The following is a 15,494-nucleotide window of genomic DNA, read 5'->3' on the forward strand; positions in this document are numbered from 1 at the left end:
TGCTGTGTGCTGACAAGCTGTTTTCTATTCTGACTCATAGCAACTCATAGAGGATTTTGGAGATTAGAATTCTTTATAGGAGCAGAAAGCCTCATCTTTCTACTGAACCATGGCAATGGTTCTCCTTTTCAGGTGCACTTCTCAGCCATAAGGGAAGCAGTTATTTCCTGTGTCTATTATTCCTATATCTGTGGATAATTCAATACTATTCCAATATTCAGTGACTATTTATTGAGATAGTCTTAAGATTTTTTGAGTGGATTCTCTCTCCTTATTGGCTTCTAAAGAAGGCAGAATAATACCAGGGACTGTACAAAAACTGACTTTACAGGTGGCATTTGGGTTTGGTTTGGGGATGCTTTGGTTTCAATGCAGTGCAGAGTTCTTCGCCTTGGTGAAACAGGATGCTAGTAATTCACGGCCTGCACCTACATCATTATCCATAAGCCCATCACCTGTGGTTGATGTGTCGACTGTACCAAACGTCTTGGGTCTACCCTTGACCATAATGGCAGCAGTGATAACTATGTTACTGAGCAAACTGTTGGCTCAGTTAAAATCAAAGCAAAGGGTTTTGTTAAAGGAATACAACCATTCATAAAGGGGAAACACAGAGCTTCAAATTGTAGCTAAATGCTCAGACATTTTCGAGAAAGGTGAGAATTTTAATCAGAATCATAGGGGAGGGCGTACTTGACTATAGTTGTGGAAGTTTGGGTTTACATGTGGCTAGAAAACAATTGCTGTTGTTGTTAAAATGCCTTCAAGTCAGTTCTGACTCAGTGACACTCAATAGCGCTTCCTCTAGTCCTGGTGTGGTGCTGTGGCTTAATGCATTGGAATGCAAGGTTGGTTTGAACTGCAAGGTCAGCAGTTCAAGATCACCAGCCGCTCCTCAGAAACCTCATTCAGGGTTGCTGAGTTGAAACTGACTTGATGGTATTTAGCAACAACAATAGGGCTTCCAAGGAGGGGTTGGTGAATTTGAACCACCAGCCTTGTGGTTCAAACCAACCTTGTAGTCCAGTGCTTTCTCCTACAGAGCACAACCAGGACTCCACTCTAAAACAGCAAGTTGACATTTTACAAGGTTAGCGGTTATTTACTAACATGGATTTCTTGGAGCCTTCTTAGTAAGCTCTGCATGGATTCTTCCTGAGACCTGCTGTACAAGTATTCTTCTGAAACTGTCTTGATAGACATTTACTGGCCAGCATTTCTTCACAAACCAGGTTCTTGTCCACTCTACTATTTGTTTAGAGTGGTTAAAGTTTCAAAGCTCTGAATCACAGGCTTTGTTCTTAAGAAGCAAAAAAGAGGACTTTGAACAAGCTTGATTTAACATTGGAGGTTTTGATTTAGGTCTAGGGCAGTCAACTTTAATCATGCCAAGCAACTCAGTTTTAGAGTGTCCTCACACAGGCATGAGTGACTAAATGACCCCTTGAGCGAAGGACTTACAATCCATTTTCTAATATGGTCTCCTAACGTTCGCAAGCATTTGCAAGGCCCTTTTCCCTCAACATTCCCTAAACAATCATTATTGCAATTTTCAGTTATTTCATGCTGAGAAAACAATTCCCCCCTTTTATCTAGTTTAGACTATGCCATTTCTTAAGCCCCTCTTCAGACACATTTGTAAAAATTGTTTACAAGCTGCTTCTCTCAAAGTTAAAGATAAGTACAAGTAAAGCCTAAAATGGAGTTTTAAAACAATGGAGACTGGCCTACACCTTGGATAAAAGCCTCTCTCATGCCAAGCATATAAATTTTAGGGCTATTTTACAATACAGGCAGTGTGTGGTAGATTCATTGGAGTGCACTTGGGTGTTTAAAAAAAATCTCAAAAAATGACAAACTCAGATTCTTTAAGAATGAACTTAATTCAACTTCTGAAAAACATAATTTCTATCACGGCCCCCAAATAATCTCTTATTAATTTTAACCACATCACTGATATATATATAAAAAAAAATCAAACATAAAATTTGATTATGTGGATGACTAACGTGGGAATACAGTTGAATTCACAGTCTTGGTTAGTTTCTACTGGGAAACAGTGTGGCTTGAGAAAGAAAGGGACCCTGAAATTTAGACAGCAAACGTGTTTGAACCTTGATGAAGTCGATTGTCTTTAATGCCCAAGTCATTCTGGTCTTTCTTGCCATTGGAAGTACCTTTTCTTTCAGTATCTGAGGAGACTAGCTTTACTTGAAAATCCTGTGAATAAGTCCCTTGTGGTAAATGACTTGATAAAGGAAGCTAGATGATAGCACTGTTAGCTAGTTGTTAGTTTGTCAGAGGAACTAGGAACAGGTCTTAAGATTGTTAGACAATGGAGGTTTGATGACAACACAAGAAATGGCTGGCTTCAAAGGCACGACAATACTTTCAAAGGAGTCTTGAGTCACTGCATTAGTTCATTAGCTTGAAGTGGCCCTCCCAGCTTACTAGAGTGGATCACTAAATCTTGGACTCCACAATGACCTACATTCAATGAGGATGAGATGCCAAAGCTTTCATGGTATAATGTAAAGGAGGGAATCCAATGACTTATGAAGACAGAAAGGTTGCATTAGGTTTACCATGAGCCACTTACATATCCACAATCTAACTTCATTCCAGAGAAAGCCCTGGATACATCCCTTCCTTAAGGTGATGAGAAATACAGTGATTAAAGTGATGTCTGTAATACTTCCCTTTTTATTCCAGGAATGGTTATAGAAGCAGTTTCTAAAGAGATGCGCTACCTTTTTTAATGGACTGGTGGCATATTGGATTATTGTTGTTAAGTGCTTTTGAGTGGGTTCCGACAAGTAGCAGCATTTAGCCACCAAAGAAAGATAAGACTCTCACATCTACTCTTAAGAACCATGGGGCATATTCAGAATGCTTTGGCTCACAGAGCTTTTTGATAGTGGCTATGAGTCTTTGTGTTAACCATCTGAAAAGAATCTGAGTTTATTTTAGTCGGGTGTTTTTTATGTGGGTGTGTATAACAGAGTCTGTGTTTGGTACAAAATTAAAAAAAAACATGTATATAGAATCAAATTTTTGAATGTCTTAGTTAGAATGTATATGTATATTAGTTTCTGTTTTAAAACATATTTTTAAATATGTTTTAATAGTTGACAGCTTGTATTAAAGTTTTGATTCAGCAGGAGCTTTTAGGTTTGGATATCAAACCAGGTAATGTCTAAGGTCTCTTTCAAATAATAATAATAATAAAAATCTACATTCTGTGATTTAAAAAAATTTAGAGTATCTGCTAGATTCAAGAGTTTTTTTTTTCTCAGTTTTTCCCTTGGTAGTCCTGCCTCTTTAGATTCCTGAGTCTGTCCTAATGGTACAAAAAGAAGCTTTTTACTGACAGTTCTTTTTTTACCATAACATCACTCCTCATCTGCGCTCTCTAAGTTGTTTCTTCCTAGACATAATATAAAATTTACAATCCTAACTCTGATGTTTTACTCTATATGATTTTCCTTTGATATCTGATGTGTCTCAAGTCTCTTTCTTTCAGGCCCTCCCTAAAGAATCACAATTATGGTGAGGCAGAGCATAAACACTAAGCAGATTCAATTATAACACATTGGATGCTATGGGAATATAGAGAAACAACACTTATCCAAAATGGGGGAACTTCCTGGAAGCCATGATGTTTAAGCCAAGCCTTGAAGGATGAGTTATGTTAAGGTGACAAGAAAAATGATATTCTAGGGAGAACATATAACATGTCAAAAACCTTAGTGATAGGAATTGTTGTTGTTAATGCCATTGAATCAGTTCCAACTCCTAGTGACCCTGTATAGGGTTTCAAAGGAGTGGCTGATGAGCTTGAACTGCTGATCCTGTGGTTCAAACCAACTTTGCAGTCCAGGGTATTCACTCACAGCGCCCTACCAGGACTTCTCAGTAGGCTTGATATAATCAGATCTAGTAAGCAGGGCAGTCACTAAGTCTTCAGGGAACATTTCTGGTAGGGAGGGGGATGTGCTAGCAGCCGCTTCCCCATAGTACTCAATTACCTAGATCCTCTTCCTTCACTAGGACCCCCCTCCCCCAATCTCTATGGAGTCCTGGTGTGGCACTGTGGGTTAATGTGCCAGTCTGCAAAGTCGTATGCATCACAAGGTCGGTGGTTCAAGTTCACCAGTCGCTCCTTGGAAACCCTATATAGGGTCACCATGGGTCAGCGTCAACTCGAATGCACTTAACAACAACAATGAGTCCTGGTGTGGCATTATAGAATAAGCACTGGACTGCTAACTGCAAGGCTGGTGGCTCAAACCCACCAGCCACTCCTTGGAAACCCTGTATTTGTTCACTGTGAGTCAGAACTGACTCGACAGCACTAGACAACAACAGTAACAGCTGAGCATGATGTTCCTAGGAATGCAATAGACAGACAACCTACCGGTGCATAGCTTGATCTATGTAATAAGAAAGATACTAGGTTTCGTGGCTGAAACTTTAGTTGCGTTGCTTTGTTACAGGACCACAAGCTCTCAACCAGTTTCCACACTAAGTTAATTCAGACCCAGAGTCCATTGTTTGAAGGGTAGATAATGTTGCCTAAAGGAAGGTCTTTGCATCATTGTTTCAAGTACATATCATGCATTTTCTACCAAGTCTCCTTTAAAAGGACCTATAATCAATTGCTAAAATGATTGCAAATTGCGGTCACAGGAAATACTAAGACTTTTGGAGCTCCAAATTGCTATGAGTTTCATCTTGTTCAGACCAGTCTGATGAAAAGAGAAGGGGTAAGATTCTTATGATTCAAGAGTGAGTAATTCTTATCATGACTAATTGTGACTATCACAACTGCAAAGGTAGAAGTTTTGTAACAAAAATGGGGGCGTAGTTAATCTTACAGTCCAGAAACAGAGGACCCTAGGACCATCAAGGGAGAAGAGCACAAGTGGAATGCGAGACCTTATCCAGAGAAGCAGTGACACCAGAGATGGAGGCAGAGATGGGAACATGGAAAGAAAGAGAAGCTGAGGACTCTAGATTCAAGGAAAGAGAGAGACTGGGTGATGGTGGCCAGGAGGCAGGCTTGCAGAATGTGCCTTTGGGTTGTTTAAATTATTATATATTCTTTAGTGTTTTTGTGTACATCTCTCTACCCACCACCTCCTCCAAAAAAAAGAAAGAAAAACAGAGAGAATAGAAGCAAATACTGTTGAATGATGATGCACAGAGGAGATTGTAATCATTGCAATGAAATGATGGTGTAAAACCGATGTTCTCCCATGTAAACTACCACTCAGTTTACAATTAAAACAAAAAAAAATTGCTATGAATGCCTGGGGCCCAGAATGCCACTATGGCTCATCAATCAAACCGGAGTTTGTACTATCTAGGTGCTTGTTGTTGTTAATTGCTATCAGGTTGCTTCTGACGCACAGTGACCCTGTATAGGCTTTCTGAGGAGTGGCTGGTGAGTTTGAACCACTGGCTTGCAGTTCAAACTGACCTTGAGGTTGAGTGCTAGGATTATTGTATTCTTGCATTCTCTTGAATGAGCAAATATAAAAGTGCAAATTTGTGTCACGCTAACAAATAATGATTTGTGATAGGACCTCTGGATTAGCGTTTATAACTATCAACCTAACAGAGGATACATATTGATTAATAAAAGAAATAATTTACAATGAGACAGCAAAGGGGTTAGGACAGAGTATATAACATGGGGAACAAATAGAAAACAGTGCCTCAACACTAACAATGTGTTACATCCTAAATGAGCTGAATTTTCTAATTTCAGGGGAAAGATTTTTAAACAGGGCAAAATATGAACTCAATGTATATAGTGCCTTAAGAGATAGACTTAGAAGTAAATATAAGGACACAGAAAACATGAAAGAAAAAAAATAAGAATTTACCTAACTACTTACAGTATTTCAAACCTTTGGTAGGTAAAGGCCATACTATACCCTTTGTTGGTTTTCCCCCAGTATATATAAAATGAAAATTTCTTCTACATATTTTGGTAAAGTGGATGGTTAGAGAAACAAAGGAATACCCCCCAAAGAGATGAATTGGTACAGTGACAGCAACAATGGGCTCAGGCATAATGATGATTGTTAGGTTGGCATGGGACCAGGCTGTGTGTCCTTCTGTTCTGCATAGGGTCACTGTGAGTCATTACTGACTTGATGGCACCTAACAACAGCAATTCCATCACTATGTTATCTCATTTAAGACCAAAAATCTAATAACAGCTTTATCATGCATGCCCATCCCCAAATGCTCAGCCAGTGTTGTCAACAATGCCATGTTATACAGTAAATTGTTACAGGGTTACTCATGGCCCAGCTTGGAAAGAGTTCAGCATAGACAACATGAGCTACTAAATCAATTGCTTCTGAGACCAACTTAGGTGATCCCATGTGTTCCAGAGAGGAATGATCCATAGGGTTTTATTGGCTGTAATCGTTATGGAAAGATCACTTGGAGAAGAGTCAAACAAATCTAAAGTTTGGATGAACTCTGAGTTTATTTCTAATGAAAGAAAGGGCATCCTTAGGAAAGGAACATCAAAAGTCTGAAATCTCTGTCTCTAGCTTACATGACATGGAATTAAATACTCTTTGCTGTTTCTGCTCTTTATAGGGTACAGATTTGGTATTAATTATGTTCCTTTGTTAAATGCATGCTTATCAGAAATTTAACGTATTATCAATGATTGTGAGAATGGTGCAGGATGGTGTAGGACCTGGCGGTGCTTCCTTCTGCTGGATATCGGGTTGTTAGTACAAACTCAGTCATATCTAACAACAGCACCTAGGCTCCTTAGTTTGAATGCAATACAACAGAGAGCTTTCGTCAACTGATGCTCGTGTCATCCTTTGATTCTGTATGATCACTGTCAATAAAGTGAATTAAGTTGTGTACGCCACAGGATTTCAAAATCATTGGAAGAACAGAGCTTTAGATTCTCAACCTAAAATATTTATGTCTTAAAACATTAATGACTACAAAACAGAAACAGAGACTCATTTGTAAATGCGTAATATTTCAGTATAATCAAATGCTGTAGAAAGCAATAATTTTATCTTAGTTTCAAGCATTTCTTTTGGGGTTAGAAATAATGACTCAGTTATCTGATTTAGTAATTTCCAGCATACTCATACTGTCCTTTCATATCAGAAAACACTGCTCTACTGATAAAATTACTAATAGTTCTAAATTCCAAAATTCTGAATGTAAATGCCCTGCCTATATTCAAACTTGTGAGGCTAATTAGAAGCTACAGAGTTCAGATAGTCATCATCTAAAGTACCCCGGGTCTAAATCAAAGTAAAAAAAAACTTGGGAAAAATTGTGAAAATCACGTAAAAGGCATTTTTATAAATGCTACATTATTGTGCAATTTCAAAGCAATGCAGCAGATATACAGGCACTCCTTGTGAGGCACTATAAGGTAATCAGTGGAATGGCTAAACAGAAGATTGGTGGTGAAACCCATCAGCCACTCCTAGGAAACACTATACAAGTTCACTATGAGTCAAAATTGACTCGATGGAACTTAATGATAACAACAAGAAAACAAAAGAATTTAAAAAACACTTTATTTCAGCAAAATTATTTCCTTTACTAGATAATCATTTTTTAGGTGGCACTTCTACATTTAATATAGATTTGTCCGAAGTTTGAGACTGTTTCTGGTCATTGAGAATGGTTTATCCTTAATGCTTCTGCATTTACACCTGAAAATAAAGGCATTAAATAGATGCCAACACTTATGACCCTAGACTTTAAAATAACAGAAACTTTAAAAGTATGAACAAAAAATTTATTCTTAAGTGGTATAAAATAAAGGCCTACTTTTATAGGATTTTGTCATTGTCAGAGAGTTTAAAAAAGACAAAATCCGATTACATATGAAATTTTATGGTCTAGCTTTAGCTTTTAACATGCTATTATAAATATTTCATTTACTGATCTTTGTATTTGTGCTCCAAACATGTTCATTGACGTTCTGGTGTGGTGCTATAGGATAAATGAGACCGAAGGAGGTGGTTCAAACCTACAAGTTGTTTCTTGGAGAAACAACTTGAGGGCATTTATAACCACTACACCACCTAATAAGTTATGAATTTGATGCAATACACTTTTCCCATTCACTTCTCATTTTCAAAGACATATGGGTTTTGGTTATCAGATGATTCCACACAACAACAGCTACAAAAAAAATTCATTTTAGTCTTTCAAAAGAGGTCATTGGTTGAGTAAAGTTCAAGAGACTAGCAGTTAGATATTATATTATAAGCAGAGAAGTGTTTAAAACATAAAAAAAGTTTACAACGTATTAGAATGTTAAAAAGAGATTACATTATGGATCTATCAGACAATCCAGGCTTTTAAGAAATGTTTACACGCATACCCACATACATGTCTACATATAAGAACATCTACTTGTTGTTGTTGTTAGGTGCCATCGAGTCAGCATCGACTCATAGCGACCCTATGCACAGCAGAATGAAAAAATGTCCGATCCTGGACCAACCTCACTACTGTTGAGTCCATCAATTCTGCCACCTGGCCAATCCATCTCGTTGGGGTTCTTTTTCTCTGACCCTCCATCTTACCAAGCATGATATCCTTCTCCAGCGACTGTTCTCTCCTGACAACATGTCCAAAGTATGAGAGATGAAGTTTGGCCATCTTGCCTTCTAAGGAGCACCCTGGCTGCACTTCTTCCAAAACACATTTATTGGTTCTTTTGACAGTCCATGGCACTTTTAGTATTCTCCTCCAACACCATAATTCAAAGGCATCAATTCTTCTATGGTCTCCCTTATTCACTGTCCAGCTTTGGCATCCATATAAGGTTATTGAAAATACCATGGCTTGGGTCAGGCACACCTTAGTCCTCAAGCTGACATCTTTGCCCTTCAGTACTTTAAAAAAAGATCTTGTGCAGCAGATTTGCCTAATGCAATACGTCGTTTGATCTCTTGACTGCTGCTTCCGCGAATGTTGATAGTTGATCCAAGAAGAATGAAGTCCTTGACAACTTTAATCTTTTCTCCGTTGATAAGAATGTTGTTTGTTGGTCCAGTGGTGAGGATTTTTGTTTTCTTGACATTGAGATGTAATCCATACCTAAAGTTGTGTTCTTTCATCTTCATCAGTAACTATTTTATGTCCTCTTCACTTTCAGCAAGCAAGGTTGTATCATCTGCATATCACAGGTTGTTAATGAGTCTTCCTCCAATCCTGTTGCCACATTTTCCTTCATCTAACCCAGCTTCTTGGATGATTTGCTCAGCATACAGGTTGAATAAGTATGATGAAAAAAATACAACCTTGTCGCACACTTTCTTCATTTTAAAACATTCAGTGTTCCCATGATCTGTTACAATAATTGCCTTTTGGTCCATGTACAGATTCCTCATGTACACAATTCCAGAATGCTTATACTTCTCAATGTTGTCCATTACTTTCATGATCCTCATAATCAAAAGCCTTTTCATAGTCAATAAAGCACAGGTTAATATCTTTCTGGTAGTCTCTGTTTTCAGCCAAGATTCATCAGACATCAGCAGTGATACCCCTTGTTTCACGACCTCTTCTGAATCTGGCTTGAACCTCTGGAAGTTCTCTGTCAATGTATGCTTGCAGCCATTTCTGTATTACATTGAGTAAATCTACTCACATGGGATGTCATATTTGACATATATTTATTGTCCAGTGATTTCGACATTCCATTGGGTCACCTCTCTTTGGAATGGGCAGATAGTTGCCTTCCAAATTTCTTGGCAGAGATGAGTGAGTGCCTCTTGTGCCGCCTCACTTTCTTGAAAGATATCAATTCTTATTCCATCAATTCCTGGTGCCTTGTTCTTTTCCAATTCCTTCAATGCACTTTGGATTTCTTCCTTCAGTATCATTGGCTCTTGATCATATGCTACATCTTGAAATGGTTGAAAATCAACCATTTCAATTTGTACAGTGACTCTGTGTTTCATCTTCTTTTGATGGTTTCTGCATCATTCAGTAATTTGCCCAGATATCCTTCAATAATGAAAATTGAGGATTGAATTTTTTCTTCAGTTGCCCAGCTTGAGAAATACTGAGTGTGTTCTTCCCTTTTGGTTTTCTGACTCCAGGTCTTTGCTCATTTCATTGTAATATTGACTTTGTCTTCTCAAGGGGACCTTAGAAATTTTCTGTTCAGTTCTTGTACTCCCTCATTTCTTCCATTTGCTTTAGCATGTCTACACTGGAGAGCAAGTTTCAGTGTCTCTTCTGAATCCATTTTTTTTTTTCCTTTCTTTCTTGTCTTCTTAATGACTTTTTGCTTCCTTCCTATATGATGTTCTTGCTGTCATCCAATAACTCTTTTGGTCTTTGGTCTTTAATATTTATTGTATCAAATCTGTTCTTCAGATGATCTCTAAATTCTAGTGTGATATATTCAAGGTCATATTTTGGCTCCTGACTTGTTTTCACTTTCCTTATCTTCAGTTCGAATTTGCGTATGAGTGATTGATGGTCTGTTCCACAATCTGTTCCTGACCTTGTTTTGGCTGATGATCTGGAGCTTTTCCACCATCTCTTTTCACAGATGTAGTCAATTTGATTTCTGTGTATTCCATCTGATGAGCTCCATGTGTATAATAATATCTTATGCTGTCTAAAGAAGGTATTTGATATGAACAAATAATTGGTTTTGCAGAATTCTATCATGCAATCTCCAGCATAGTTTCTTTCACCAAGGCCATATTTTCCAACTACAGATCCTTCCTCTTTGCTTCCTACTTTTGCATTCCAATGACCACTAATGACCAATATATCTTGATTGCATGTTTGATCAATTTCAGATTGAAAAAATTCTTAGAATTCTTCTATTTCATTCTTACTAGCTTTAGTGGTTGGTGTGAACATTTCAATAGTAGTTGTAATAACTGGTCTTCCCTGTAGGCTCATGGATATTATCCTATCACAGACAGCTTGTACCTCATGACTGATCTGGATATGCTCTTTTTGACAATGAATACAACACCATTCCTCTTCTACTTGTCATTCCTAGCATAGAAAACCATGTGATCATCAGATTCAAAATGGCCAGTACCAGTCCATTTCAGCTTACTAATGTCTAAGCGATCGATGTTTATGTGTTCCATTTCATTTTTGATAATTTCTAATTTTCCTAGATTCATACTTCATACATTCCTTCTTCCGGTTATTACCGGATGTTTACAGCTGGGCTTTTTTTTTTTTTTTTTTTTTTTTTTTTTTTGAGTTGTGCCCCTTCAGCAAATGAATGTCCTGAGGACTTCACTCCCACAGGCTTTATTCCATTTGCATCATCCTGGTCAACTCTACTTTGAGGAGACAGCTCTTTCCCAGTTGCATTTTTGTTGCCTTCCAACATGAAGAGCTCATTTTCCGACACTGTATCTGATAGTGTTTCTCTGCTATTCATAAAGTTTTCAGTGACTAAATATTCTGAAATAGTTTGTCTCTCCTTCTTCCCAGTCTGTCCACTTCTGGAAGCTCATCTGAAACCTGTCCACTGTGGGTGACCCTGCTGATATGTAAAATATGCATCGCATAGCTTCTAGCTTTCCACCAACTCAATAGGCACGGCAGTACCCAAACTGACAGATGAGTGGTGGATAAAACTATCTTTTGTTGTTAAGTGCCTTCAAGTCAATTCCAACCCATAGCAACCCTGTATAGGGTTTCCAAGGAGCAGCTGGTGAGCTTGAATCACCAAACTTGCAGTTCAAATGACTTTGCAGTCTGATGCATTAGCCTACAGCACCACACCTATAAAACTATCTAGATGTGTGTAAATTAAGTATTTGATTGGTAAACTCTAAATGACATGATCAGTCACTTGTCTGTCAGTTTATTGTACTGTTGTGTCTTCCATGTTACTGTGATGTTCAAGGTATGAAACTGGTTATTTTAAATACCGTCAGGGTCACCCATGGTGGACACCCAAGTGGTACCAGCCACTTAAGTCAGTGATGATGAAATTGTAGAATTCTACCAACTTCTTCTGGCTTCAAGAGTGGCTTCATATGATAAGAACTGGACTGCAAACTGAAAGGTCTGTGGTTCCAGCCCACCAGCCACTCCACAAGAGAAATAAATGAGGCTTTCTGATTCCACGAGGATTGATAGCCTCTGAAACCCTGTACAGGGGTGTTGAGTTGGAATTCACTCAATTATATGTAACAAAATCAGTAACAACCAACTTCTTCAGTGTACAATGAATCAGGCATGCAATCAACTTATATTGATAATTACTGTTCATAGGAATGTGAAGGTTGGAAATAAAGAGGAAGGATCAGTAGTTGGAAAATATGGCCTTGGTGATGAAAATGATGTTGGTGAACTCATGATAGAATTTTGCAAAGCTGATTACTTATTCATTGCAAATACTTTTTTTAAACAACATAAAAGACAATGACACACATGTAATGCACCAGATGGAATACACAGAAATCAAATTGACTACATCTGTGGGAAGAGACAATGAAAAAGCTCAATGTCATCATTCTAAGCAAGGCCAGGGTAGACTATGGGACAGACCATCATCAACTGCTCATATGCTAATTTAGGCTGAAAGCTAAAGTAAATTATAGTAAGTCCATGAGAGCTCATTGGTACTTACTTTTGCTAGCTTTAAAGAGTCATATACTATGCAAATTAATTCTCTTAAATTTTGGGGGTGAAGAATGTTTAATTTATTAAGACATTTCCAGATTTGGGCCATCTCTTTAAACATTTAGAAGTATATCTGTCTATACCTTTGCCGTCTTCTTCTTTCACTTTATGTATGTATCTTTAATCATTGCTGGTGTAATACCCCCCAGTAGCTCACACCTTCATTCATAAGCATTCACTTGTGTTTTATGTGCAATGGATCTTATTATATATCCGTTTCTAATTTTACATAAACAGAATAAAAAGTTTCTGCTTCTACAACTTGGACCTTCCCAAACTAGTTACTCTAACATCAATACCAAATTTAATTTTGTGAAATTATACTTAGTATTCTTTTAAATTTTTTTATTATATTGAATATGTTTTATTTTTCATGAATTCAATATATAGTTCAGCTAATGTGAACCCTTATTTTCAAATAACCACACATACAACTATACATTTTCTTTATCATTCTAAACTTTGTTGCATTTTTGATGTTATACTAAGAAATGTGATTTTTGTACTTTACTGAGACATTTTGGTAGTTTATTATATGATTACATTTTGATAGGGCTCATAGCCTTGTTATTGCTGTTGGCTCTGAAATCAGCTCCTACTCTTATGCATGCAATCTTATGCATGTGTCACAGAATGAGATGCTGTCCAGGTCTATACCTGGCTCACAACCTTTGGTATGACCATGGCACTGGTCTGTTACATGACAGATTTCCCTCATTTCCACCCACCCTCCACCTTACCAGACATCCTTTTCTATAAATGGACTTTCCTGATGGTTTGTCCAAAGTAAGCAAGATCTTGTCTCACCAACCTTGCTTCTTAGGGGCATTCTGCATGTACTTCCTCCAAGACTGGCTTGTATGTTCTTCTGGAAGTTGAAAAAATATTTCATATTCTTTGCCAACATCACCACTCAAATATTTTCTTGGAAGAAGAATGCATACATGGTTTTGGTAAAAGACCTTTATTCATTGTATATTGAACATCAAATAGCATGCATATGCTCTGAATGGGCATAGTTGGAAGCATGCTTATTGCATTGTATTGTTCCTCCATATCCTTTCCCATTTGTGCTCAATTTACCATTCAAGCTGATGTTAATAAAAAGAAGTTTATTGAAACCTCTGTGGATGAATATTTCAGTATTAAATTGCAGTAATATGCTGTCTTCCTGTTCGTCTTTCTCTGACCTAATTTTTGTGGTCTAGTAATACTTCCAATTTTGCTATGTTACTTTCGTTCTCAAGCCATAATCTCATTCCAAGCAGACTATGCTACTTGGTTTAAGAAGCCTCGTGGTGGTGCCCCCTGCTGCATATTCCAAGTAGGAGCCAGGAACTGACTTCCTGCAGGACTAAATGCAGTTTTTAACGTAAGTAAACTCCAGGTAATTTCCCCATATGCTTCTCAATCCTTTCGGCTATATCATTGATTCATTATCTGCTAAGGTTTCTGACCTTTACTGCGGTGTTTATCTGGGAATTCTTGGAACTATAGCTCTTCAAAATCGACTTCTCTTTTAGTCTAGTTCTTTACTCTTTTTCTCTAAGATATTTCTCAATATTTCCACTCTGCTCATCATTCTTTTTCTCTGTTCATGCTTTGCTATTTCCAGGGATTTGAGGTAGATAAACAGATGTCTTAGTGTGGTGCTGTGGGTTAATGAACTTAAATACAAAGTCAGTTTGAACCACAAGGTCAGCAGTTCAAGGTCACCAGACACTCCTTGGAAATCCTATACAGGGTCACTATGAGTCAGAACTGACTTGACGCCATTTAACAACAACAACAGAGAGGAATAGATGAGCACTGAGGCATGATATCTTAATAAAATACACCCTCTACTCAAATGCCTAAGTGGCGTTTAAGACATTTTAATCACTTAGATATATTTTTCTTGCTATGTTAAAATTTTACTAAAGATAATTTTTAAATGGCTGTAATGGTACAATGACAGGGAACTGCCAAGGGTTCAAGCTGGATTAAGAATAGGACAAAGAATGAGGGACATCATTGCTGACATCAGATGGATCTTGGTTGAAAGAAGAGCATATCAGAAGAATGTTTACTTGTGCTTTATTGACTATACAAAGACTTTTGACTGTGTGGATCACACCAAACTATGAACAATATTGCAATGAATGGGTTTTCCAGAACACTTCATTGTGCTCATGAGGAACCTGTACAAAGACTAAGAAGCAGGCGTTTTAACAGAAAAAAGGCACACTGATTGCTTTAAAATAAAAAAAAAAGTGTGCGCCAGGGTTGTATTCTTTCAACATATTTATTCAATGTATATTCTAAACAAGTATTCTAAGAAGTTGGATTATATGAAGACTATGGCATCTGGATTGGAGGTAAACTCATTAACAACCTGCGATATGGAAATGATACAACCTTGCTTGCTAAAAGTGAAGAGCACTTAAAATACTTGCTGATGAAGATCAAAGACCACAGCCTTCGGAATGGGTGGCACCTCAGTGTAAAGAAAACTAAAATCTTCACCACTAGAGCAATAAATAGCACCATGATAAACAGAGAACACATTGAAGTTGTCAGACTTCATTTTGTTTGAATCCACCATCAACACTCATGGAAGCAGCAGACAAGAGATCAAACATTTTTCATTAGGCAAATCTTTGCAAAAGACCTTTTAAAGTGTTCAAGAGCAAAGATGTCAGTCTGAGGATTAAAGAGCACCTGACTCGTGTCATGGTATTTTCAACAGCCTCATGTGCATGTGAAAATTGGACAATAAATGAGGAAAATCCAACAGCCATGGACTCAAAAGTAACAAG

At 37.6% G+C, this 15,494-nt stretch overlaps 1 protein-coding gene across 1 annotated transcript in view; it reads left to right on the top strand.

The window, feature by feature from the left end:
- Window positions 1-355: 355 nt before the first annotated feature.
- Window positions 356-15,494, top strand: part of LOC102838272 — a 20,684-nt gene continuing 5,545 nt past the window's right edge. Inside the window, exons 1-3 of the mRNA XM_006871185.1 lie at window positions 356-571; window positions 3,129-3,189; window positions 4,690-4,766. Coding sequence (XP_006871247.1) covers window positions 356-571; window positions 3,129-3,189; window positions 4,690-4,766 — 354 coding nt within the window. The remainder of the gene's footprint in view (window positions 572-3,128; window positions 3,190-4,689; window positions 4,767-15,494) is intronic.

This window comes from Chrysochloris asiatica, unplaced genomic scaffold, assembly GCF_000296735.1.
Source record: "Chrysochloris asiatica unplaced genomic scaffold, ChrAsi1.0 scaffold00162, whole genome shotgun sequence".
In the NCBI taxonomy this organism is placed as follows: Eukaryota; Metazoa; Chordata; class Mammalia; order Afrosoricida; family Chrysochloridae; genus Chrysochloris; species Chrysochloris asiatica.